This window comes from Danio rerio, chromosome 11 (genome assembly GCF_052040795.2).
Source record: "Danio rerio strain M-AB ecotype USA chromosome 11, GRCz13ab, whole genome shotgun sequence".
In the NCBI taxonomy this organism is placed as follows: domain Eukaryota; kingdom Metazoa; phylum Chordata; class Actinopteri; order Cypriniformes; family Danionidae; genus Danio; species Danio rerio.
In genome coordinates, this window is record NC_141031.1 from 47817501 (window position 1) to 47843961 (window position 26461).

General features: G+C 38.5%; 3 protein-coding genes and 1 long non-coding RNA gene across 11 annotated transcripts in view; 1 reads left to right on the top strand and 3 right to left on the bottom strand.

The window, feature by feature from the left end:
- Positions 1 to 3123, bottom strand: part of orc2 (origin recognition complex, subunit 2) — an 11318-nt gene extending 8195 nt beyond the window's left edge. Inside the window, 2 exon segments of the mRNA NM_001077304.1 lie at positions 1337 to 1489; positions 2930 to 3123. Of these exon segments, the coding sequence (NP_001070772.1) occupies positions 1337 to 1489; positions 2930 to 3008 (232 nt within the window). The 5' untranslated portion in view covers positions 3009 to 3123.
- tomm20b (translocase of outer mitochondrial membrane 20b) overlaps positions 1 to 26461 on the bottom strand; it is a 575852-nt gene that overhangs the window by 317225 nt on the left and 232166 nt on the right. The gene's annotated exons all lie outside the window — the stretch shown is intronic.
- Positions 6695 to 9804, top strand: LOC147841923 (uncharacterized). The gene is made up of 2 exons (XR_015503063.1): positions 6695 to 7381; positions 8369 to 9804. It is a non-coding gene; the product is annotated as an uncharacterized LOC147841923 (long non-coding RNA).
- Positions 6696 to 26461, bottom strand: part of ldb1b (LIM-domain binding 1b) — a 48811-nt gene continuing 29045 nt past the window's right edge. For 2 of the 8 annotated variants that reach the window (XR_015501753.1, XR_015501756.1), the window contains exons 2-12: positions 22160 to 22262; positions 19248 to 19292; positions 17329 to 17404; positions 17038 to 17140; positions 16723 to 16895; positions 15184 to 15306; positions 15013 to 15096; positions 14613 to 14736; positions 13522 to 13670; positions 11494 to 11892; positions 6696 to 7023 (exon numbers count right to left, since the gene is read on the bottom strand). Coding sequence is in view for 2 of the 8 variants with exons in the window: in NM_001362321.2 (NP_001349250.1) it covers positions 11665 to 11892; positions 13522 to 13670; positions 14613 to 14736; positions 15013 to 15096; positions 15184 to 15306; positions 16723 to 16895; positions 17038 to 17140; positions 17329 to 17404; positions 19248 to 19292; positions 22160 to 22262 (1208 nt within the window). In the remaining 6 variants the exon portion in view is untranslated. 8 annotated transcript variants of the gene reach the window in all.

A 26461-nucleotide genomic window follows, 5' to 3' on the forward strand; every position in this document is an offset into this window, starting at 1 on the left:
ATGCCAATCTCCCGTTCCACCACATCCCAAAGCTGCTCTATTGGATTGAGCTCTGGTGACTGTGGAGGCCATTTGAGTACAGTGAACTCATCGTCATGTTCAGCAGTCTGAGATGATTGAGCTTTATGACATGCTGCGTTATCCTGCTGGAAGTAGCCATCAGAAGATGGAGACACTGTGCTCATAAAGGGATGGACATGGTCAGCAGCAATACTCAGGTAGGCTGTGGCGTTGATGCTCAATTGGTACTAATGGACCCAAAGAAAATCTCCCCCACACCATTACACCACCACCACCAGCCTGAACCGCTGATACAAGGCAGGATGATCCATGCTTTCATGTTATCTGAGCCGAGCATCTGAATGTGTCAGCAGAAATGGAGACTCATCAGAGCAGCAACGTTTCTCCAATCTTCTATTGTCCAGTTTTGGTGAGTCTGTGTGAATTGTAGCCTCAGTTTCCTGTTCTTAGCTGACAGGAGCGGCACCCGGTGTGCTCTTCTGCTGCTGTAGCCCATCCGCCTCAAGGTTGGACGTGTTGTGTGTTCAGAGATGCTCTTCTGCAGAGCTCGGTTGTAACGAGTGCTTATTTGAGTTACTGTTGCCTTTCTATCAGCTGGAACCAGTCTGGCCATTCTCCTCTGACCATCAACAAGGCATTTGAACTGCCGCTCACTGGATATTTCCTCTTTGTCGGAGCATTCTCTGTAAACCCTAGAGATGGTTGTGCGTGAAAATCCCAGTAGATCAGCAGTTTCTGAAATACTCAGTGCAGCCCGTCTGGCAGCAACAACCATGCCACGTTCAAAGTCTCTTAAATCCCCTTTCTTCCCCATTCTGATGCTCGCTTTGACCTGCAGCAGATCCTCTTGACCATGTCTACATGCTGAAATGCAGTGAGCTGCTGCCATCTGATTGGCTGATAACAAATTTGCGTTAACAAGCAGCTGGACAGGTGTACCTAAAAAAGTGGCCGGTGAGTGTATGTATTTAATGTCTAGTTATTAGAAATAAGTTATCTAATAATGCGCAGTGCTCTTTATACATGTTTATATACCCGCAGGTGTACATGATTATTGTGCAGGTGTGGTCTCAGACATTCTTCATTTTCTTCACAGATTCAGAACAAATTTTAGCACAAAAGTTTTGATAAATGCTGATTTATTGGTGAAAGCGTCTGCATACATGCGTGCGCACACACAGTTACTGAATGAGACACAAATCTGTTTAACTGCTCTAGAAAATACTTGTTGAATTAGACTGATAAATATTAAATAAAAGCCTGATAATGACAGCAGGATCATCAGTGTGTGCAGTGGAGATCAGTGTGTGTTCACCTGTTTCTGCAGTGCAGAGCGCCTCCACATACTGCTGCTCGCTGAACACCTCCTCATCCTCATCCTCATCATCATCTTCAGCAGATCTCCGGCTTTTCTGGGAGGTTTTCAGGCTCACCAGCGTCTGCACCGATCCGTTCACTGCCTTTGTGTCTGCAGAGATCAGCAGGAGACTCATGTTAGCTTATGATCAATGATCATCTCTTCATGCACACAGCTGAAGGCAGAGTTAGGAGTCCTCCAGTCAAACTTTCTGTCTTTTTCCAAGTGATGTTTAACAGAGATTATAGCTTTAATAACTCGTCTCTAATAACTGATGATGACGGCACGTAATATTAGACTAGATATTCTTCAGGACACTAGTGTTCAGCTTGCGGTGACGTTGAGCTTGGGCAGATAAACAGAATTATATCGAATCACAGTGAAACATATGTCAATAACATCAATAAGCTCTGGACCTTTTTACTCTATATTAATTTAAGAGACGATCACACAGCAGAAATGTGCATCAATGCTCATCGAGTGATGATATTAGAGATGCAGCAAATTATCAGCCGGAAATGTTCTGGCATTTAATGGACCCTCTAGTTTTTGTGGCTTCAGTATAAGTATAAACCTACATGAAGTATAAATCTGCATTAAATCATCTTGCACTTCACATAGTAAAACCTGGCACTAGCAAAATCAAGTAAGGCTGTGCAATATACAATAGCACGCTGAATATTCAACATCCCATAGTGCTTCTCTGGATTGATCAAACTGCAAACTCATTATTGTTGAGATGCTCTTTTAAATCTAGAAGCATTAACAACTTATGTCCAAATGTATATTCGTTACCAATCAATATGGAAAGCAATTATTGACATTGTTATTTTGCCTTATCGCCCAGCCCAACCTTCAACTACAGAATTAAAACATATAGCAAGGATTCATTGTGTTAAATTTTAAATTAAATGTTAATATTTGTTTAATTCTATAATGATCTTACAGGGAACTTCTTAATAAATCTTAAATATGTTATCATTTAGAGCTTCATTTCCTCAATTTTTTGCTTAATTATTAGTATTTTTATTACATTTTTCCCACCAAATATAGATTTTTTTACTCTTCTGAAATGACAATGTAGGTATTGTGTTGACTAAAAATAAAGAGACTGAAAAATACTATTAAAAACATGCTATCTCTTCTGTTATTTTAGTTAGGTAGAAATATATATATATATATATATAAATATATATATAAATTTATAATGACAATAAGAATTATTACATGTACTCAATTAGCAGACGATTTTGTCTAAAGAGTGGGACAAAATAAAAATTAAAGAATAAAATGATGGATATAGAATATCGATAGTATAAATGAGTTATAAAATTTTATCATTTATGTATTATATCATCAATATCCTCATCTAATTCCACACTATCAGACTAACTTAGACTGCTGAAAATAGTACAACCACATGTTTATATGATCATTTATATTGTTTACAAGTTTCTAAACTCTCTATGTTGACTGTCTAAAGCAATTAAACACTTAAATTATGTCGATATTAATCATAAATATACGTATGAAACACTGAGGCGCTTTTACCTTGCTGTTTCTCCACAATGTGATCCCGAACATCTTCATCGGGCACAAAGCGCACCTCTAGCGGCGGTTTCTGCGTCATCCTGCGCTTCACACGCTCTCTGTCCGATTATTAACACTGATTATGATTATAAAACTTCATACTTGAGAAAACTAACTTGTTGAAAATGTGTGGACTGATGACAATTCCGCGCCACAGGAAAAAAAATCCAACCCACGTGTGACAGGAAGGTGGTCACGTGAGCATCCGCGACGAATTAAAATGAGACTTCTTTTCAAACTACAACTCCCATAATCCTAGCGGCTAAAATCGATTGACATCCCTAAAACGTTTTCCTTCTCCAGAATGAAGTAACTGAAACGTTTAACGTTTAACTTTACATGTCTTTGTCATTGATATATGACATGAAAATAGAGAACAGCGGCATCGCACAACATTAATCCTTAATTAATTTCCAGTCAACGCATTTTGCTGTGATTGCCTCACCAGCAGCAACGCAGAGAAAAGTAACAGTCAGCACGTAACAGTGCCTTGTTTATATTGATCGTTATTATTATTGTTGTTTAAAAACGCAGAATAGACTAAATAATTCGCTCTAATCAAAACGTAAATGATCAAAAACTACAGTATTTAAAGCAGAATTAGTGTAAAAACTGACAAAGAAAATAAATAATACGTGTTTTGCGTCGAAGCTGTCGGAAGATGTCAGTAAAATCCGAGTTTTCTGCTTCAGTGACTTTCACCCTCAGCGTTATACGAGATTCATTGAGTCGGACTGATACAGAAATGTCATTTGATAATATTATTCAGAGCGCTTCAGTCCAGCAGAGACGATCTGAAATAAATGTCACTGAACTGAAGGATTAAACTCAGAGAAATCCGCTTATTATTGAGGAGAAAACATGAGAATATATGAGATAATACAGGGATTTGCAGGCTGTTTAAACCAGTACAGAATATAACGCAACACACAGCAGCGACAGTCGAGTATTGCACATAATAGCAGGAATTAAATCAACTCATGACGTCATGATTTCCCTGCTGAAAAATCCAGCTTAAACCAGCCAGGTTTTAGCTGGTTGACCAGGCTGGTTTTAGAGGGGTTTTGGCCATTTCCAGCCTGGTCTTAGCTGGTCAGGCAGGAAAATGACTTGCTAAATCCATCTTGACCAGCCTGGTTTAAGCTGGACATAGCTGGTTTTGGCTGGACTCCCAGCCTGGCTAGGCTGGTCAAACTGGTTTTAGCTGGTCATCTCCCAGCCTGCCCAGCTAAGACCAGGCTGGAAATGGCTGGAAACCAGCCTGGAAATGGCCAAAAACCCCTCTAAAACCGGCCTAACCCAAGGCTGGTTTAAGCTGGATTTTTCTGTAGGGTTTATATCATTATTTTACCATTTATTGAACAAAACAGACTCACGTTAGGGATTTGAAAAAACAAACTACAAGACGCACAGCCAGATGACCCTGCAGCCCGAGAGCGGTTCTCACTCACTGAAGCTGAGCAGGGCTGAGGCTGGTCAGTGTCTGGATGGGAGAGCACATGGGAACACTAGGCTGCTGTTGGCAGTGGTGTTAGTGAGGCCAGCAGGGGGCGCTCGGCATGTATTCTGTTGGAGACCTAACACCCCAGTATAGAGAAGGGGACACTATACTGTCAGTGAGCGATGTCTTTCAGATGAGATGTTAAACTGAGCTCCTGACCCTCTGTGTTCATTAATAACCCCATGGCACTTCTGGTGAACAGTAGGGGTGTAACTCCGGTGTCCTGGCCAAACTCCCTCCATCAGCCCTTACCCATCATGGCCTCCCAATCATCCCCATCCACTGAATTGGCTCTATCCCTGTCTCTCCACTCCACCTATAGCTGGTGTGTGGTGAAGCACTGGTGATGTTGTCCTGAGGCTGCCTCATCCAAGTGGATCTGCACACTGCTGGTGGTGTGGAGAGACCCCCCTCATGATTGTGAAGCGCTTTGGGTGCATGGCCTATGATCAATGCGCTATATACACTATACATTCACAATAAATGCACTATGTAGATCCACATTACTTACTTACACACAAACAAACATAAACGAATAAATCCGTCTCACTGATGCAGGCAGGACTCATTTAAAGTGTCCAACAACACATGCAGGAATAATGAAAAGTATATTAATGTGACTTTAACACACATTTAATAATCAATAAACATTACTTTTATATTAACCGGACACTCTTTTGAACTGTTTTATAGCAACAAAAAAATTTTGAGGAAAAAACTGAGCAAAATAGATCATAACTGTAAAATATTAACTCAGAAAAAAAAATCCAAAATTCCAAGAGATAAATTCAGAATTACGAGACAAAACTCAAACTAGAAAAACCTCTACTGTTAAATTCTGGACAATTATGAATTATGATATAAATAAATTCCTAAATGACCGTGCATAAACTGAAAAAAAAAAAATATATATATATATATATAAATTAATAATTAAATGAAATAAACTACAAATTCAGATTTATGTGATATAAAATAAAAACAGAGAATTTTAAATTGTGATGTAAATTCTGAAAACTCACCGAGAGAAATACAGAAGAGAGAGATATGAAGACAACAGATTTTAGCAATTAATCAACAGGTCTGAATTATGAAATAATGTTACGTTTCTTTAAATTATTTGCAAAAAAATAAACAAATATTTAATTATGTCTGTATGATTTAATTATTGGCGAAGCAGTGGTTTAGTAGGTAGTGCTGTCGCCTCATAGCAAGAAGGTCGCTGGTTCGAGCCTCGGCTCAGTTGGCGTTTCTGTGTGGAGTTTGCATGTTCTCCCTGCATTCGCGTGGGTTTCCTCTGTGTGCTCTGGTTTCCAAACACATGCGGTAAAGGTGAATTGGGTAGGCTAATTCGTCCGTAGTGTATGTGTGTGTGTAAATGTGTGTGTGGGTGTTTCCCAGAGATGGGTTGTGGCTGGAAGGGCATCCGCTGCATAAAAAAACTTGCTGGATAAGTTGGCGGTTCACTCCACTGTGGCGACCCCGGATTAATAAAGGAACTAAGCCGACAATAAAATGAATGAATGAATAAATGTAAGTATTAATCTAAAGGGACAGTTCACCTCTCAACAAAATAATTATAGATTAATAATAAGAATAAATTCCTTCATCATTTACTTTTCCCTCATATATTTATACTTAAATAAGAAGATAATTTGAAGAAGGATGGAAATCGGTAACCATTGACTTCCATTCATTCATGCATTTTTTTTCCTTCAACTTAATCCCTTTATTCATCAGGGGTAACCACAGTGGAATGAACCACCAACTATTCCAACATATGTTTTACATAGCGGATGCCCTTCCAGCTGCAACCCAGTACTGGGAAACACCCATACACACTCATTTACACACAAACACTCATACACTACGACCAGTGTAGTTGATCAGTTTCCCTATAGCGCATGTGTTTGGACTGTGGAGGAAACCGGAGCACCCGGAGGAAACCCACACCAACACGGGGAGAACATGCAAACTCCACACAAACAGACCCAACCTGGACTCGAACTGGAGACCTTCTTGCTATGAGGCCACATTGCGACAGCACTTGACTTTGATAGTATTTGTTTTACTGGTTTCCAACATTCTTCAAAACATCTTCTACTGTGTTCAACAGATGAAAGAAACTGATAGAGGTGTGAATCAGCGAGTGAATGATGACAGAATGATCATCTTTGGCTGAATTATTAATCCTCTGGCAGTAAAGCAGACGGAAAGCGCTTCATCTAAAGTGAAAATTGATATTTTATTGGTTCCAGACATTAATTTAATCAAGGGCAGAAATGAAGAACTCAAAGCTCTATCAAACAGGAGGATCTACAAGGGTCAGAGGTGGAGAAGGTCACCAGTCTGTCTCCATTACAAGTGCAGACCTTCAATCGTTTCTGCTTCAGAAAAACAGAAATCAAAGAGTACAAAAGATTTCAGCATCATCGGGTGAGGAGGAGGAGGAGGAGGAGGAACACAACATGTGGAGAAAACAGCAGGAGCTGCTCACAGTCGCTCTCTAAAACAACATACAATTTAATTACAGATGAATTATAAAATCAAGCTGCTGTGTGTGTGTGGGAACGAAAAACAACAATTAAAATAAATCCAGCTGTTTTGTTTTTATTCTTTTCATTCACACACAGCTTCATTTGTATTTTATTCAGATTTTTTCATTATTTTAAATGTTTTTCATTCACACAGGAGCTTGATTTAAATTTGTTGTGTTTTTCAGTCACACACACGCACGCACGCACGCACGCACGCACGCACGCACGCACGCACGCACGCACGCACACACACACACACACACACACACACTTATATTTTATATTTATATTTTATTAAATCATTTTATTCACACACAATCAAGCTCGTGTGTGTGTGCGCAAGAAAAAATAAAATATGAAATAAAAATCAAGCTCGTGTGTGAAATAAAAAAAATAAATTATAAAATATATTTATAAAAATCAAGCTTATGTGTGAATAAAATATATATATATATATTTATATAAATTAAGAAAAAAAAACAAAATTAAGAAATCAAGCTATTTAGTTTTTCATTGTCACATACAGCTTAATTTTTATTCAATTTATTATTATTATTATAAATTTTATTTTACACATGAGCTTGATTTATAATTGTTTTATTATTATTATTAAATTTTTTATTTCACACACTAGCTTGATTTATATTTGTATTTTTTTATACACACACACACACACAAGCTTGCTTTAAAAACAATTCATTCACACACAACCAAGCTCTTGTGTGTGGAATAAAATAGGATTAAAATAAATGTTTAAATATTTTCTTTTTATAAAATTGTATTTTCTTATTAAATAAAATAATTAATTAATTATAATTAAAATAAAACAAAATCAAGCTCATGTGTGTGAAAGAAAAAAATAAAATAAATCAAGATATTCTGTTTTTACTTTTTTCATTCACACACAGCACAGCCTTTTTTATTTTAACATTTTTATTTTACACACAAGCACAATTTTTATTGTGTTTTTCATTCACGCACAATCAAGCTCTGGAAAAAATGTAAATAAAATAAAATATAAATCAAGCTTGTGTGTGAAACGTAAAATCATACAATCTAAAAAGAATAAATATAATTTAAGCACATGTGAAATAAAGAAATATAAAAACCAAGCTCATGTGAGAAAGAAAAACATTATCAAGCTCGTGTGTGTGAAAAAACTAAAGATTTAACTTATTTAAATAAGAGAATAAAAAAAACTAAATTAATAAAGCTCAAAAATAGATAAAAATAATAATTAAAAATAATATCTAAATCAAGCTCTAGGGTTTAAAAGACAAAATAAAAATAATGAAAAGAAATAAAATAATTAAAATGAAGCTTGTGTGTGTGAATTAAAAAAAAAACTAAAAATAAATCAAGATGTTTTGTTTTACTTTTTTGTTCTCACACAGGAGCTTGATTTTTATTTTATTTTTTATTTTAATTTCACACAAGCTTGATTTAGATATGTTTTGTCACACACACACACACGCACGCGCACACACATGCACAGACGCACACACGTGCTTCATTTTTATTTTCATTGTTTTCCTTCACACACACACAAAAAAATCAAGCTAATGCAAAATACTAATCAAGCTCATATGTGAAAAAAAAATAATAACATTTTTAAAAATAGAATATAAATCAAGCTCACGAGTGTGAAATTAAAAAAAATTCAATAAAGAATAAAAAAAATTTAAGAATAAAATATAAATCAAGCTTGTGTGTGTGTGTGTGTGTGTGTGTGGAAACAAAACAATAAAAAAAATATTAAAAAATAAAGAATAAAATATAAATCACGACAGTGTGTGAGAAAGAAAAAATAAAAACATTGAAAAAAAATCAAAATCAAGCTCCTGTGTGTGTGAAAAATAACAACATCAATAAACGTAATGCGTTTAGTGAAAGAATCAAACAGACTGTGCCCTTGATCAGTTCATCAGTTCCACACAAATGAAAATCAACAGAGTAATAATGATGATGATGATGATGATGATGAGGGGGGGAAAGACGAGGTTGCTGTGTTTTAATCTTTGCCGTTTTTGTACACATTAGATCAGAATGGCTTTCTGTAACTCTAAGGAGGAATACATCTCAATACAGTTATACACAACTCTGCTACTACCTTAAATATACAAGCACAAGTACACAAAAATCAAGCCCAAGCCCACACTAGATGACTCTCTCTCAAAAAATAATACAAACCAATAGAATCTGAGGGTTGAAATCTTTACGGACCGGGACGGTTCTGATACTCCTTGGTTTGCAGCTTTCGACGTCGGTAAAAAAAACACTAAATAAAAAGCAAATAAAAACATCTGTAGGGAAATAGAGGCTGGTATAAAACACGGATAAAAGTCTCCAAAAGTCGAAACGCTCTTCATGTGAATCTACAAGCGGATATCCAGCTCACGGTTCAGCCCAAAACCACCGCAGAGCTGACATTACTGTTATTAGAGTTGGGTTACGTGCTGAAACACAGGTTATGAACAATGCAGGACTTCATGCGTGAACAGTACTCGTGTTCGCTTTAGGCGATTTTGCTGTTGTTGTTTATTTCTTGTGTCTTTAATATCTGTATTCCTGTTCATATGCAGAACAGGCAGAGTATTGAGGGTTCACTAAAAAATCTATCTGTGTATAAACATTTACACTTGGCGTGAGAGTAAAGAATGACAGTGGCAGGTGTAATGAATTCAATCTGAAACTAAATCAGATTAATGTAAACAGATGATAATGAAAAATAAAATAAAAAAAGAAAGAATTTTTCAGATTTGATTTATTATTATTATGATTATTTTTAATTTAAGTTCCCGGGTTCTGCAGGTTGTAATGTGCCCAATTTTGCTAGCCAATCTTAAGCCAACTGTAATCCATTGTTTTTGGTTTAATTTGGAATTTTGCCAACCAGTGCAGAGCTCGGGGGACGAGAGTGAATCCTCCAACTCCCCCCGCCGGTCCTTATTTATCTTAAACAGGATTGTTCTTTATTTTCAGATGTAAATCACCCTAACACTGTCTTTTATTGTCATTCAGAATGGTCAGAATTTCTATTACAAATCTGAGATTTAAATTGAAAACTAAATCATATCAATGTAAAAAAATTATATAAAAAATTTAATTCAATAAAAAAATAATATAAAAAAATCTGAAAACAATTCTGTTTTATTAAGATTTTTTTTCTTTGTAATTATATTTATTTATTATATATTTTTTACATCAACATGATTCATTAATGTAAAAATAACAGAGGAAAAAAATCTGAATTCAGAGATTAAAATGCATAAAAAGTCAGTTTTGTGATAGAAATTCTGAACATTCTGAATGACAAAAAATGTTAATAATACGATGATTTAAATCTGAAAATAAATCATATTGCTGTTAACAAAATAACTAAATAAAATTGGGGAGAATAAATATTAATAAAAACAAACATGCAGAATTCAGAGATGAAAAATTCAGAATTACGATAAATTCTGAGACGATGATGATCTGAAAATAAATCATACTGCAGTAAAACAAAATAAAATTAAATAGTGATATAAAATCCAAAACAATTATGAAAATTCAGAACTGCAAGATAAACTCTGAATTTATATATATATATATAAAAACATACATAAACATATATTTATATCAAAACTCAGGTCTTCTCCTACACTGAGTAAATATTCAGAGTATATAGATATATTCAGAAAAAAATCTAAATTGCGAGAGATCAACTCAAAATTTAGAAAAGTCAGAACTGATTTCATTTCACTTTCAGCTATTATTAAAAACAAATAATAAAAAAACATTTAAATGATTTAAGGAGAATGAAATAAACACAACTTTAAGAAACTCAGAATCCAGACAAATCCAGAACTGTGAGAATCTGAAAATAAAATAATAATAATAATAATAATAATAATACTGCAGTAAAACAAATTAATTGTGAAATAAACTTAAAAAAGGGTGAAATACATTCGGTAAAATGTAAATTTGTAAGATATGAACCCCAAACTCGGACATTAGATTTCAGCTGATAATTAAAATATTTAAATGGCTTAAAAGAAGCTCTAATGATCTTTAAAATAGTTATGGAGAACTAATGAAGCAATCAAACATCAATCTGAAGATAAATAATAATGCTGTCAAATAAGTCAGATTGACAACACTGAAATATTGTGAATGTGAACCTGAACAGCACTGCAGTAAACACACGCCACTGTGGAATAAAGCAGATATTCAGAAAACTCAGAGAAATGTCTGAATCTCAAGATATAAAATCAGAAAAACTCAGAATCTGAAAATTAATAATCCTGCAGTTCAGCATCCCAGCAGTGTAACATCTTTAAAAATACACCAGTAATAACAGTAATGTCAGAGCAGCGGGCGGTGGAGTGAACAGAAGTGGATGAACAGGTCTCGCTGGCGTTTTATCTTCCGTCTTAACTTAAACATATGAACTATCTACAGGAGTGTCGTCCTCATAAAACACCAAGCAAACCTGGGATAGAGACTGTCCAGTGTGTGTGTGTGTGTGTGTGTGTGTGTGTGTGTGTGTGTGTGTGTGTGAGAGAGAGACGCTCATTTCCTCAGCTGACAGGAAGACGTTCTGCAGGTAGATGAATGAGACCGCCGCCCTCTCTCCTCATTGGCTGTCGCCGCTCCTTCAGGCTCCGCCCCCTGGCTCACTGAGAGGCCTGTGATGTGGGGTTCTCGTTCTTCTCCTGGCTGGACGGGGGCTTGTTGTTCCAGGGACTGTGGGCTCCGAGCGCCGGCGAGTTGTTAAAGCTGTCCTCGTCATCGATGCCGTTGGCTGCGTCGAACTGTGTGTTCTCCAGACGCGTGATCAGACGCTCGTCCTCGTCTCCAAACTCGCCCCCCATTAGCGTCGGCTCGCCCACCACCATCACATCCTGAACACAGAACAAGAGCAGCGTAAACTACTGGAGGACAAGAAGAGCCAATGCAGAGGCTTTTACCATGGGGAATGGAGCAATCTCTGAGATTTAGGGCTCCATAAAGTCTGTTGGTTATGTTACCATTTGAACTTACACTACATGAGTACTTAGAGGTCAAACAAACTATATATATACACACACACACACACACACCGGCCACTTTATTAGGTACACCTTACTAGTACCGGGTCGGACCCTCTTTTGCCTTCAGAGCTGCCCTGATCCTTCATGTCAGAGATTCAACAAGCTGCTGGAAATATTCCTCAGAGATTTTGCTCCATATTGTCATGATAGCATCACACAGTTGCTGCAGATTTGTCGGCTGCACATCCATGATGCCAATCTCCCGTTCCACCACATCCCAAAGCTGCTCTATTGGATTGAGCTCTGGTGACTGTGGAGGCCGTTTGAGTACAATGAACTCATCGTCATGTTCACCAGTCTGAGATGATTGAGCTTTATGACATGCTGCGTTATCCTGCTGGAAGTAGCCATCAGAAGATGGAGACACTGTGCTCATAAAGGGATGGACATGGTCAGCAGCAATACTCAGGTAGGCTGTGGCGTTGATGCTCAATTGGTACTAATGGACCCAAAGAAAATCTCCCCCACACCATTACACCACCACCACCAGCCTGAACCGCTGATACAAGGCAGGATGATCCATGCTTTCATGTTGTTGAGGCCAAATTCTGAATGTGTCAGCAGAAATGGAGACTCATCAGAGCAGCAACGTTTCTCCAATCTTCTATTGTCCAGTTTTGGTGAGTCTGTGTGAATTGTAGCCTCAGTTTCCTGTTCTTAGCTGACAGGAGCGGCACCCGGTGTGCTCTTCTGCTGCTGTAGCCCATCCGCCTCAAGGTTGGACGTGTTGTGTGTTCAGAGATGCTCTTCTGCAGAGCTCGGTTGTAACGAGTGCTTATTTGAGTTACTGTTGCCTTTCTATCAGCTGGAGCCAGTCTGGCCATTCTCCTCTGACCATCAACAAGGCATTTAAACTGCCGCTCACTGGATATTTCCTCTTTGTCGGAGCATTCTCTGTAAACCCTAGAGATGGCTGTGCGTGAAAATCCCAGTAGATCAGCAGTTTCTGAAATACTCAGAGCAGCCCGTCTGATAGCAACAACCATGACACGTTCAAAGTCTCTTAAATCCCCTTTCTTCCCTATTCTGATGCTCGCTCTGACCTGCAGCAGATCGTCTTGACCATGTCTACAGGCCTAAATGCATTGAGCTGCTGCCGTGTGATTGGCTGATTACAAATTTGCGTTAACAAGCAGCTGGTGTACCTAATAAAATGGCCGGTGAGTGTATAAACAACTGCATATCATTAAGTTATTAGCTGTTTATTAGTACTACTATTACAAATCATCACTTTTTTTGATGCTGGAATTCATTTGGTAAATAATTTTCGGCGTATTTTATGTGCATTTTTCTTATTGGATAAAAGTTTTTATTTATTAAAGTTTATTATTGTATGATTAATTATTTTAAATATGTGTGAATATATAGGCTTTTCATTAAGCTTGAATATGCAATATTTCGAAATAGACACAAAAATAAAACAGGACGTCAGACACTCACAGGGACCTGGCTGGACAGTGGGAAGCTGTTGGCGGGACTCTTCTTTTTGTTGTTGCTGTTGTTGTTGGAGCCGCCGCCCGCGCTCATGTTGCTGCCGCCCGACATCTTACGCTTCCGCCGTTTATTCGGTGCCTGTCTGGCCGGTTCAGCTGCAGAGAGAGAATACACGCTTAAAGAAAAACTCTTCATTTAACAGAGATGAGGTGAGATTGATCCCTTTCTGAATCCAATCAGCCGATCTCCAGGTCTGGCGGCAGCACTTTTAGCTTAGCTTAGCATAGACCATTGAATCAGATTAGACCATTAGCATCTCACTCAAAAATGACAGAAAAGGTTTAATAATTCCCATTTAAAAACTCGACTTCTCTGTAGTTATTTAGCTAATTGTGTAGTTATTGAGCTAATTGTGTAGTTGTTTAGCTAATTGTCTAGTTATTTATCTAACTGTGTAGTTATTGAGCTAATTGTGTAGTTGTTTAGCTAATTGTGTAGTTATTTATCTAATTGTGTAGTTATTTAGCTAATTGTCTAGTTATTTATCTAACTGTGTAGTTATTGAGCTAATTGTGTAGTTGTTTAGCTAATTGTCTAGTTATTTATCTAACTGTGTAGTTATTGAGCTAATTGTGTAGTTGTTTAGCTAATTGTCTAGTTATTTAGCTAATTGTGTAGTTATTGAGCTAGTTGTTTAGTTATTGATTAATTTTGCACTAAGACGGACAAAATGCAAAAGATGTTATTTTCTAGAATGACATGTGGGAACTAGACGCTCAATCTGACATATAAATCAGCCGTAGGAACTTTGCCGTACCATGACTGCAACAGCACAATGTAGAATATGAATAAATAGGAAATTGATCAAAACTCTTTGGTCCTTTTTAAGTGAGATGCTAACGGTCTAATCCTATTCAATGACCTATGCTAAGCTACGCTAAAAGTGCTCTCACCAGACCTGGAGATGAGTTGAATGCATTCAAAACTGCTCAAACTCAGCTGTTAGAGCTGTACAAAGAGCGTTTAATCGTTTAAAGTGGAGTGTTTTTCTGAAGAGACGCTACAGAAACACAGAAGAGAGTGAACGAGAGGCTGACCTGGAGGAGCCACCATCCGCTGCCACTTCTGGAACAGACACGTCTTCAGACAGTCTCTGGGGCTCAGGCTGTAGGTCTTGTGTCTGGACATCAGCTCCTGCATGGGCTCCAGGATCACACACAACTGCGGGAAGACACACAACCACATCTAATGAGTGAAGAGCGCTGCTACACAGCGGAGAACTGAACTGCTTTGGCTCCAGGTTGTCCTCCAGTCCACACTACAACACATTTGACGCTCCCGAAGTGAAAACACTGTGCATTGTGGATGTGATAATGCAGGGTTAACACTATGTTTCAAGCATTAGTTTAATGCTAGCATCAGGCGTCATGCTAGTGTGGACTGAAAGTGTTTAGAATGAAAGTGTGTGTTGTTAACGGAGTGCTGTGGAGCTCGTACTCGGAGGTAGTTGAGAGTGGAGTTTGACAGGCCGCATCTGGTGATGTTTTTGGACAGCTGATCCAGCATCTGCGGATCCTGAGCCTGACAGACAAACAAACAGACAACATCCCATAATGATCAGCATGTGACATTGAAGAGTAGTGAAGAGATCTGAGAGGAGAGACTGACATGCATGGCCAGGATGCTGCGGGGAATGAGCTCTCTGTGCTGCCGGATGCTGAAGTGCCACGTCTTTATTCTCATCATGTCATCAAACATGAACTCCAGGTACAGACGGCCCTCCACACACACCTGAGGAGACACACACACACACACGGGTTAGAGGTACAGCGGTAAACAGACATTCAGACACACACACACACACACCTGAAGAGACACGCACAGGTCAGAAACACCATGGTAAACTGACAGACAGACAGACACACACACGCACACACTGGAGGAAACAGGAGTCATAAACACACACACACACACACACACACACACACACACGCACATGCATGCACGTCAGAAACATCATGGTAATCACACATTCAGACAGACACACACAGGTTAGAAACACCATTGAAAACACACACACACACACCGGAGGAGACAGCAGAGTCATTCACATATCAAAACACCACGGTAAACACACATTCAGACACACACACATACACACACACATCTGACAAGACAGCCATCACACACACACACAGGTCAAAAACACCATAGTAAACAAACCCATCCACAAGGTTTCTTCAGGATACACACACAAACACACACACACAGAGAGAGACAAAAATAAACAAACAAACACACACACACACACACACACACACTCAAATCAACACACACACAAAAACAAACACACGCAAACAAACAAACACACATATGGAAACACACACACAAAAATAAAGGAACACACACAAAACAAACAAACACACACACTCAAAGCAACACACACACACATATATACACACACAGAAAAAAAAATAAACACACACCCAAAAAACAAACACACACAAACAAACACACACAAAAATAAAGGAAAACACACACACACACACACACACACAAAACAAACAAACAAACACACACACTCATAAATCAACACACTCAAAACAAACAAACACACATATGGAAACACACAAAATAAACGAACACTCACACTCAAATCAACACACTCAAAAAAACAAACACACATGCAAATAAACAAACACACACAAAAATAAACGAACACACAGACACACACACAAATCAACACACTCCCAAAAAACAACACACACACACACACACACACAAAAAAACAGACATATGCAAACACACACAGAAAAATAAACAAACACACACACACACACACTCAAATCAACACCCCCCCCCCAAAAAAAACACACACACACACATACACACACACACTTAAATCAACACACACCCCAAAAAACACACAAACACACATGCAAACACACAGACACACAAACAAACACGCATTTGCAAACACACACAGAAAAATAAACAAACACACAAACACACAAAACAACAAACACAAACGCAGACACACAAACACACGGACGCAGACATACACACACACAACAATCAAACAGACAAACACAGACACACAATCAATTGAACAAAAACACACCAATCAACACACAAACAAGCAAAAAACACAAACACACATACATAAACAAACACACACAAAAAACAGACCCAAACACACACTCAGACCTGTGTGAACATGGGTTTGCCGTTCTGCGTGACCATCGTGCACTGATCGCAGTCCAGAGACACAAAGTTGTTGTGGAAAGACTCTTTAGGGTGTTTGAGGACATAGTAGAGCTCAGTGGCGCCGCCCTCGAACACACTCCTGAAGTAACGAGGAATCAGCGTCCGGCCGATCGCTGAGGACACACACACACACACACACACACACACACAGTTTTTAAACATTTTCAAAGCATTTTCCCCAAATTAAGTCTCAAAATCAGCCCAGAGTGGATGAGCACATCATGAGAAGCACACACGGGTTACAGTTTAACTCACTGTATCGTTTGGGACCGTCCTCTAGACAAAACGTGATGGTGAGCATAGCGTCATCCTCGAAGAACTCGGTAGTGAAGGCGTCCCACCACAGATTATCACACTCCTGAGAGAGAGAGAGGAGCAGAGAAAGCTCACCAAACAGCTCTCTGAAATCCCTCATGCAAACGAGGCTTCTGGTCCAACATTATTATAGGGTTTATGTCAGCCATATGAAAAGCATCTTTAATTATTCACATGATGCCGACAGTTAAGACTGAGCACAGAGCTGTGGAAGTGAATGTAAAAGCTGACCTCCGTCCAGTTCTGAAGCCGTTTGTTGAGCTCAAATATTCTGTAGTCCGTCTGATTCCCATAGGGTGTGTGTCTCCTGAGGAAATCAAGCATATACATGTGTGTGTGTGTGTTAGTTTTGTTTATCTACTGCAACATCAGCAATATATATATATATATATATATATATATATATATATATATATATACATATATACACAGATGCATGCATATATTAAAGAAAATATTTGTTTATATTTAGATATAAAATCAGTGCTCCCGCCCCCAAAACACATATGGACATTTTGATTGGCTGCGCTTTTCCCTGCTGTCATGTGAGGGGGTGTGGCTGCGTTTAGTCAACACTGGGAAGTGAAAATAAAGGAAAATAAAGGATTTGCCCATCATAATAAGGGATTCCCCTGACCAAATTACTAAATATGCTCATTTGGAGCTGTTTTACTGTAAATAAACAGTTAAATGGTCAGTAATATGTTTTTTTATTATTATTATTATTTACAAAAGAAAAAAAATAGTGTACACTTGCAGCTAATTATTAAGCAAACAGTTCAGCGTATTAAATTTAATAGCTAAGGAGCCGTTTCTTCATTATATAACGTACACATTCTGATTAAAGAGCAACGAATGAATGATTCATTTAGATTTTTATCGTTTGATTACTTGAAATAACAGGTGTCGCTTTAAAAATGCACACATCTAACATTGAAATGAAAGTATTCGACTGCTTCCCTATTTATGCTCATTTAGGACAAAATTAGTTGTTTTAAAAAAAAAAAAAAAAAACAACTTTCCAAGATCGACATCTTTAGATATTAATCTTATTAATAATGTGTACATGTCTGTTTAAACACGCACCCAAAACCCAGACTTTTGCTCCGCTGCAAATCACGAGTACGGAATCCATTTGGGAAACAGCGTCTGTTTATGACTATGGAGCGCGTCAGCTGACAGTCACGCACCTCTATATGACTGTTTTGAGGATTGCATATGAACAGGAGACGACACTTGTAATGAAAAGGAAGGGAATAGCGCCATTTTTATGTTTATTTCAGCGTGTTTTCGTGCCTGAACAAAGCGAAAGCACAGAACAGACTCACATTTAGGAGCAAGGTGGGCCCCTTGCGGTTCAGCGGTATGTCTTGCGTATCGGGAGGCTCGACTCTTTAATGCAGGGGTCACCAATCTTGGTCCTGGAGGGCTGGTGTCCCTTCAGGGTTTAGCTCCAACTTGCCTCAACACACCTGCCTGGATGTTTCAAGTATACCTAGTAAGAGCTTGATTAGCTTGTTCAGGTGTGTTTGATTAGGGTTGGAGCTAAAATCTGCTGGACACCGACCCTCCAGGAACAAGTTTGGTGACCACTGCTTTAATGTTTATTTGCCACCCTGTGGCATCCTGTGTATAGGCATAATAGGTGATATATGAAACATGTTTGATTTGCACTTTGACTAAAATAAACAGAAGTCTTTATTAAGCTCTCTCTTTATCAGTTAATAAACATTTTTGCCTCATTCACCCGTCCCCACCAATGTCAAGTGCAAACCTACGCCCTTGTATAAAATATATGCATTTGATACAAATTATATATAAATTGAAATATCTCTATAACAAAATAGTTTTGTATGGTTTTGTTTTTATCTGTATCACATATACATAATATATGTATCATTAATATATATGAAATGTCAAAAACTTTCATTTGGATGCAATTAATTGCAAGTAATCTTCACCCAGCACTAATACAAACATGTTAAACAACAACAACAACACCAAAATCATAAAGCAATGCAAAATAAGCCCATTATAAGAAATTAGTTATTAAAAATATTCCATTTTAAAATTCGTCTTCTGTCCAATAAACAGCACAAAATAAATATAAATAAGACGTGACTAATAATACTGTCTAAAAAAAGTCTCACCCGATGCCCGGCTCCAGGTATGTGGGGGGGTACATGGGCGTTGGGCTGCAGAAACAAAACAGACACAGAATGAGCATCAGAGGCATGTTGAACCTCAATGTCCACATAACCTGCTGCATAAAGACCACAGAGCAGCTCATAAACATGTACAGTGGCAGAGATGCAGACTAGAGCTGCACAATACTGGAAAATTGCACGATTTCTGCAATATTTACAATTAAAGATGATTTGATTTTCTCTAATTGTTAGTTAGATGCTGTAAAGTTCAACACTACTGCATTAATATTACACACTATTAATAAAACTGTTATTAATGTTGTACTTCCATTTGATCCGAGATCCTTGTTCTTGGGAGATGAATCGGTCCCTCAACTCGGCCATAGGATAAATGTACTGTTAGTTTTGATGGTTCTAATAGCAGCAAAGAAATGTGCAGCCATAAAAATGCACATCAGAAGAATCACCATCACATGTAGCATGGTTTACAGTACTTTAATCGTGGGGAAAAAAGCCTTTAATGATTGTGAAGAATTTATAATATGCATTGACTGATATTGCTGATGTGACTGGTTACTGTGTCTTTACTAATTTTCATTATAGTTATGAATTGTTGTATGTTTATTTGTGTTCTGTATTTATTGTTTTATTTGCCATGTTTTATTTGCCATGTTGAATGTTACAGCTCAATGCCTTGCAATAGAAAGGATGGGGAGGGGCAGAAGAGTGGTTAGGAAGTAATGTTTACTTCTGCATTGATTTGATTTTGTAACCTGCAGATGTGAAATATACGGATTAAAGAAATCAGTTAGACTGTGACACTAATATCAATGCTGAAACCATAGAGAAAACAGACTTTAGCCTACAGGCGCCATTACAATACAGACAGGAAGTGGTTTTCTGCATTTATCAGCATGTCACAGACACTTGACTTCACTGCCCTGCCACCCTGAAAGCTCCGCCTACTTCCTGGACACAGTCCAATCCTGAGAGATGGAGCGACGGCACTTCCTGCTCCTGCTATCTGACAGAAACCACAGTGTGCTGACACAGCTGAACGCTCCTCTGTCCACACACACACACTTACAGGAATCGCCACACTGAAGCTGAACCGCCCAAACGGACTGATCTGGAACACTTTCCATCATCAGTGTTCCTACTGCTTTCCCAAAGCCGAACTGAAGCACTTTTCAGATGCGCTGTTCAACTTTTCCTGCACTTTACAAAGTGCTGCAAACTCACACACTTCAGACTTCAGCTTGTCAGAGCACAGTGTGAGTGCTCGGAATCGGGCTCAGGCACAGTTCACTCGGCCGGCCCTGGCCCGGTTGGAAGAGGTGTGCCAGAGCGCGGTTCACTTGGGCTTGTAGTGTGAGTGTAAAACACACCTGAGCCTGAAACTGAAGACGTGACGTGACTTTAAGGGACTGTTTGATATGTTTACTAATCATTCTGACTGTTCAATGAACACGAGCTGTTGTAGACTGTTAAAGTCGCAAACCCCTCTCTGCACGACAGCTGCACCTTCAGCAGACCTCCTCATTCCTGCAGCACCAGGGCTTTATGACTGCTTATGAGCGTCAGCAGTGGCGGATCTGTTCAGCAGAATATTTGACTGCGTGTCACACCACTAAACCCATATAACTAAGGAAATCTCAGCACTGTGCTGAGCGAGAGCACTTCTGTTAAACTGAACCGCTCATCATCGATGACGTTAGCATGCTCAGGCCTGATTGTAATGTGAGTGTGGGCTGTCGGGGGAGACGGGAGCGTGTGCTTCGGCACTTTTTCGGCACCCTTACGAAAGGGTCCTAAACAAAAGAAGGGGTACCAAAAGGCAGAGCTAGACGCGCAGCTGAACGCTATTGGTTTACAAAGATACGTCATTCGCTTACGCAACACCCGCTATGTTTAAAATACACTGTGCATAGTGTGAGTATGCCCTAATGCCGAGCTCAGACTGCAGGATTTTCAAAGTAGTCGTGACACAGGTGTTTTCACACTGCTTGACTATCTGGGCTGGCGTTTTGTCACTGCTTTGTTTACACTGCAAGATGGATCGGTGACAGGGGCTTTCACATTGCATGACTTTACCATAGGAATAATCACCGACAACTTCGTCCAAATTACGTCCCACAGCCAAAAACACATCGTATATCTTTAGTTATTAACTACATATTGAAAAAGAAGCCTTTAATTGGGTAGAAAATGTACAGATTTGCTCACCTAAGTTTAAAGGGAATTAGTCATTTCTCCTCAACTTAAGTTGATAATAAATTCATTTCTTTCTGTGCGAAACATCAAACAGACACGGGCGCTCCAGAGTCCTGTCAAACCTCCACTAGTTTTTCCTCGTGGGCCCAAATAAACCGGAAATGAGCGATTTTAAGTTCTCCCCCAGCCTCCCGCTGGCCTGCAGGTATACACGCGCGCACACACACACACACACACACACACACACACACACACAAGTGAATGCTGCTCTCTCATTGGCTGTAGGCGATCGCCGATGTTATTTTCAGTCAGAACTAATTTCACACGGCATGATTTGAATCGCCGACAGCTCCAGATATTCAGCACGTAAATAACTCACAGGCATCGGCAACTCATCGGCGACTCTCTCAGATCGCGTCTTTGATAGTTCACCCTGTGTGATTGTCACTCACGTGCACGAGCAGCGATTTGACTGTGATTTCAGGCATTTGTATGCGATTTCTCAAAACCTGTCGACGAGCCAAAATCAGGGATAAAATCAGGCAGTCTGAACTCGGCATTAGGCTATACTGCGGTCATAAACACAGCATACGTTTACACTGGGCAGGTGGTGTGTGTGTGTGTGTGTGTGTGTGTGTGTGTGTGTAGTTTGGCTAATCTACTGGCTGCTGGGGTCATAATGTGTTATACAGCAGACTCACCCCACGTCTCGGTCCAGCATGGTGCCGGGGTGGAAGGGGGGGAAAGCGCTTCCGTTGGGGGGCTCCTTCGGGGAGTACAGCTTGAACGACTTGGAGGAACAGCCTGCACAGAAGAGCAGCACAACACACATCAGTCAAACAGTGAACAACACACACAAAACAGTGAATAACGGCAATATGAAGAGTGTGTTACAGGCGATTAGAACAACTACAGGACTGTTAGTGTTGGAGAACTGCTTTACAGGTAATCATATGACTCTGGCTGATGTTTAATGTTGTTAATGATGACAACACTTCTGAATGTAAAATGTTCATGAACACATGAAGACTGCACAAAACAAGCCTCATTCTATATCATCATCATCATTTCATCATCATCTGTTATGTGCTTTCATGCAAATTAACTTTTATATTTAAGGTGTTTTTTGTCTAAGTATATTTGACTGTGTGTTGATTTGAGTGTGTGTTTGCATATGTACTGATTTGAGGGTATGTGTGTGTGTGTGTGTGTGTGTGTGTGTGTGTGTGTGTGAGATATGCGTGAATGTCAATTTGAGTGTGTGGACGTGCGTGTTGATTTGAGAGTGTGTGTGCCATGTACTGATTTGAGTGTGTGGACGTGTGTGTCGATTTGAGAGTGTGTGTGCCATGTACTGATTTGAGTGTGTGTGCGTTTGTACTGATTTGAGTGTGTGTGCGTTTGTACTGATTTGAGTGTGTGGACGTGTGTGTCGATTTGAGTGTGTGGACATGTGTGTCGATTTGAGTGTGTGGACATGCGTGTTGATTTGAAAGTGTGAGTGTGTACCGTGTACTGATTTGAGTGTGTGTGTGTTTGCACTGATTCGAGTGTGTGTGTGTGCCGTGTACTGATTTGAGTGTGTTTGTATGCGTGTTGATTTGAGTGTGTGTGCATGCATGTGTGTTGATTTGAGTGTGTGCATGTGTGTACTGATTTGAGTGTGTGCATGTGTGTACTGATTTGAGTGTGTGCATGTGTGTACTGATTTGAGTGTGTGCATGTGTGTACTGATTTGAGTGTGTGCATGTGTGTACTGATTTGAGTGTGCGGCCGTGTGTGTTGATTTGAGTGTGTGTGTGTGCATGTGTGTACGGCTTTGAGTGTGTGTGTGTATGTGCAGGGATGTGTGTTGATTTGAAAGTGTGTGTATGTCAATTTGAGTGTGTGTGTGGGGGAGTGTGCGCGCGTTATGTGTGTATGCTGATTTGAGTGTATGTTAATTTGATTGTGTGGACATGTGTGTTGATTTGAGTGTGTGTGTGCGCTTTTGTACTGATTTGAGTGTGTGTGTGTATGTGTGTGTGAATGCATGTTGATCTGAGTGTGCAGGAGTGTGTGGATCTGTGTGTCTTTGTGTGTGTTGATTTGGGTTTGTGTGTGTGTGCGGGTTAAAGTGTGTGTTAGTGTGCATTTGTGTTGATTTGAGTGTGCACGTGTGTTGATTTGTGTGTGTGTTTGTGCATGCATTTTGTTTGGATTTGAGTGTATGCCGATTTGAGTGTGCAGGAGTGTGTGTTAATTGAGTGTGTGTGTGTTTGTGTTCATGTGTGTTGATTTAAGTGTGCACGTGTTTGTTTGTATGTGTTGATTTGAGTGTGCGTGCGTTTTAATTTCCTGAGTTTAAATTTCCTTAATTTCGTGAGAGTGTGTGTGTGTGTCCATGTGTGCGCGCGCGCGCATTGTGTATGTCGATTAAAGTATGTAGGCATGTGTGTTGATTTAAGTGTGTGTATGTGTGTGTGCGCACGCATGTTGATTTGAGGGTGCAGGGGTGTGTGTGTTGATTTGAGTGTGTGTTTGTGTCCATGTGTGTTCATTTGAGTGTGCGCGAGCGTGTGCATTTGTGTTGATTTGAGTGTGTACAGGTGTGTTGAATTGAGTGCGTTTGTGTGCATGTGTTGATTTGAGTGTATGTGTTTGTGTGCACGTGTGTGTTTGCAAGTGATTTTAGTGTGTGTGCGTGCTGATTTGTGTGTGTGGGGGAGGTGCAGTACAGTGACTGTCTCCCACACTGCAGCAGTAAAGAGCCTCCATAAACAGAGCGGGGTCAGAGGTCAGACACGCCCCTCAGCCTCTCCATCCCGCCAATTAAACACATCTATAACACGATGCATTCAGCCACAATGAGGTCACGACCTTTGTTGTCGCGGGAACAGCTCCGCCTCATAATGACCATAGACGTGTCTCGCAAATAAATCTGCGAGCTGTCAACGTCAGGGGCGCATCACAAAATGAAGGATCTATAATTAAATTATGCCAACAATGCATAAAGGACAGTGACACGAAATATCCAAAAATAAAGAGACTTCACATTAGAAATCATTATTAATATTCTGGAGACAAACTGTGATCCAAAATGAGACAGTTCACCTAAAAATGAAAACTGTGCCATCATTTACTCACCATTTACATGTTTCAAACCTTTAAGAGTTTCTTTCTTCAGTTGAACACAAAAGAAGATGTTTTGAAGAATGTTGAAAACCAGTAACCATTGATGCAAGTCAATGGTTACCGGTTTTCAACATTCTTCAAAACATCTTCTTTTGTGTTCAACAGAAACAAAAATAAATCAAATCTTTATTATGTTGAACACAAAAGAAGATGTTTTAAAGAATGCTGAAATCAGGTAACCATTGACTTTTGTAGTACCATTTAAGTCAATGATTACTGATGTTCAGCATTCTTCAAAATATCTTCTTTTTGTGTGCAATATAAATAAAAATGAAAGAAATCTTTATTATGTTGCACACAAAAAGAAGATATTTTGAAGAATGCCGAAAACCGGTCACCATTGACTTACATAGTACTATGCAAGTCAATGGTGACCGGTTTTCAGCATTCTACAGATTTCGGTTCTCTTCAAAATATCTTCTTCTGTGTGCAACATAATAAAGATTTCTTTCATTTTTATTTTCGAAGTGTAATCCACAACTATTCAAACACATTTAATCTTAAACCAACAAAACATATTTGCATAAACTCAAAACTAAAATGTATTTTAACCAGTCTGAAAGCTTATTAGCCCACATAGAAATACATCAGTAAGAAACTCAAATGTTTAAACCCACAAAAATAGTGAGTAAATTTACTTTCAGAGTAACTGTCCCTTTAAATAGTGTTTTAAAATGTCAACCAATGATAATTTCTCAATTTTAAAAGATTTCTATTGTTAAACTCTATTTTAAACTCCATGCTAAACTCGTATTTTAGTGGCTGTCCTTTAGAAAATCTAAAAAATAAAGATAAACTGTGCATATAATCAGCTATTAAACCATTATTCTGATGTCTGGACACCATTTTCAATTACTGACCCGTACATTAACACACTATAAATAACTGGAACTACATCATGGATCTAATTTTTATCACTGTTGTCTTTAGAGCAACGCATTAATGACTTTCAGCACAATATACAACTTTGTCGAATCTGCTAATAAATGCATACTTGAATGTGCGCTGAACATGTCCTGACCAATAAGCTGCATTTCTTATCCTGAAATCATGCATTTAGAACTAATAATAAATAACCATCGGCTTCTGCTTTTTCTGAAATTAAACACTATTATTAGCCAGCAAGCATGTACATTTAGTACAGTGATGTCCAAATGGTACAGAAACATGCAGACTCCTGCCACACCATGAAACATATGCTCAATAACAAAAGTGAAACTATAAGAAACCAAACAGACAGCATTAAATAAGTTGCTGAAGTTTACAGTGTGGAAAATATAACTTGAAGTAGCAGCACGATTAAGAGACCAGCTCTATCACCCATAGTACAACTACAACCGGATGTAAAGTGCATTTTTAGGATTTAAATATATATTCAGATATATATATGTGCCGGGCAAAAATTTAATAGCATTCAAAATAAATATAAATAAATATTTTCTCAAATATATGCATGCTTATGGTGGATTTATTAATACAGTATATACAGTACAGACACTTGCATTATTGCAAAACAAACTTTTATTTTTAATATAATTAATCCTGATTAACCTTCACCCAGCACTAATATCACACACACACACACACACACACACACACACACACACACACATAGTGTTTTCTATAAATTCAAACAATTTAAAGTATACAGGACCTTTGTTAACATTGTAAAATAATCAACAACGTATTCGCTCATATCTGACTATAGTATATAGTAATAGTATTCAATAAAATATAATAAAATTATCATATAAATTAAATGTATATTTTTTATATTTTAACATAAAATTGTAAAATAATAAATTTCAATTATATAAATTACACAAAAA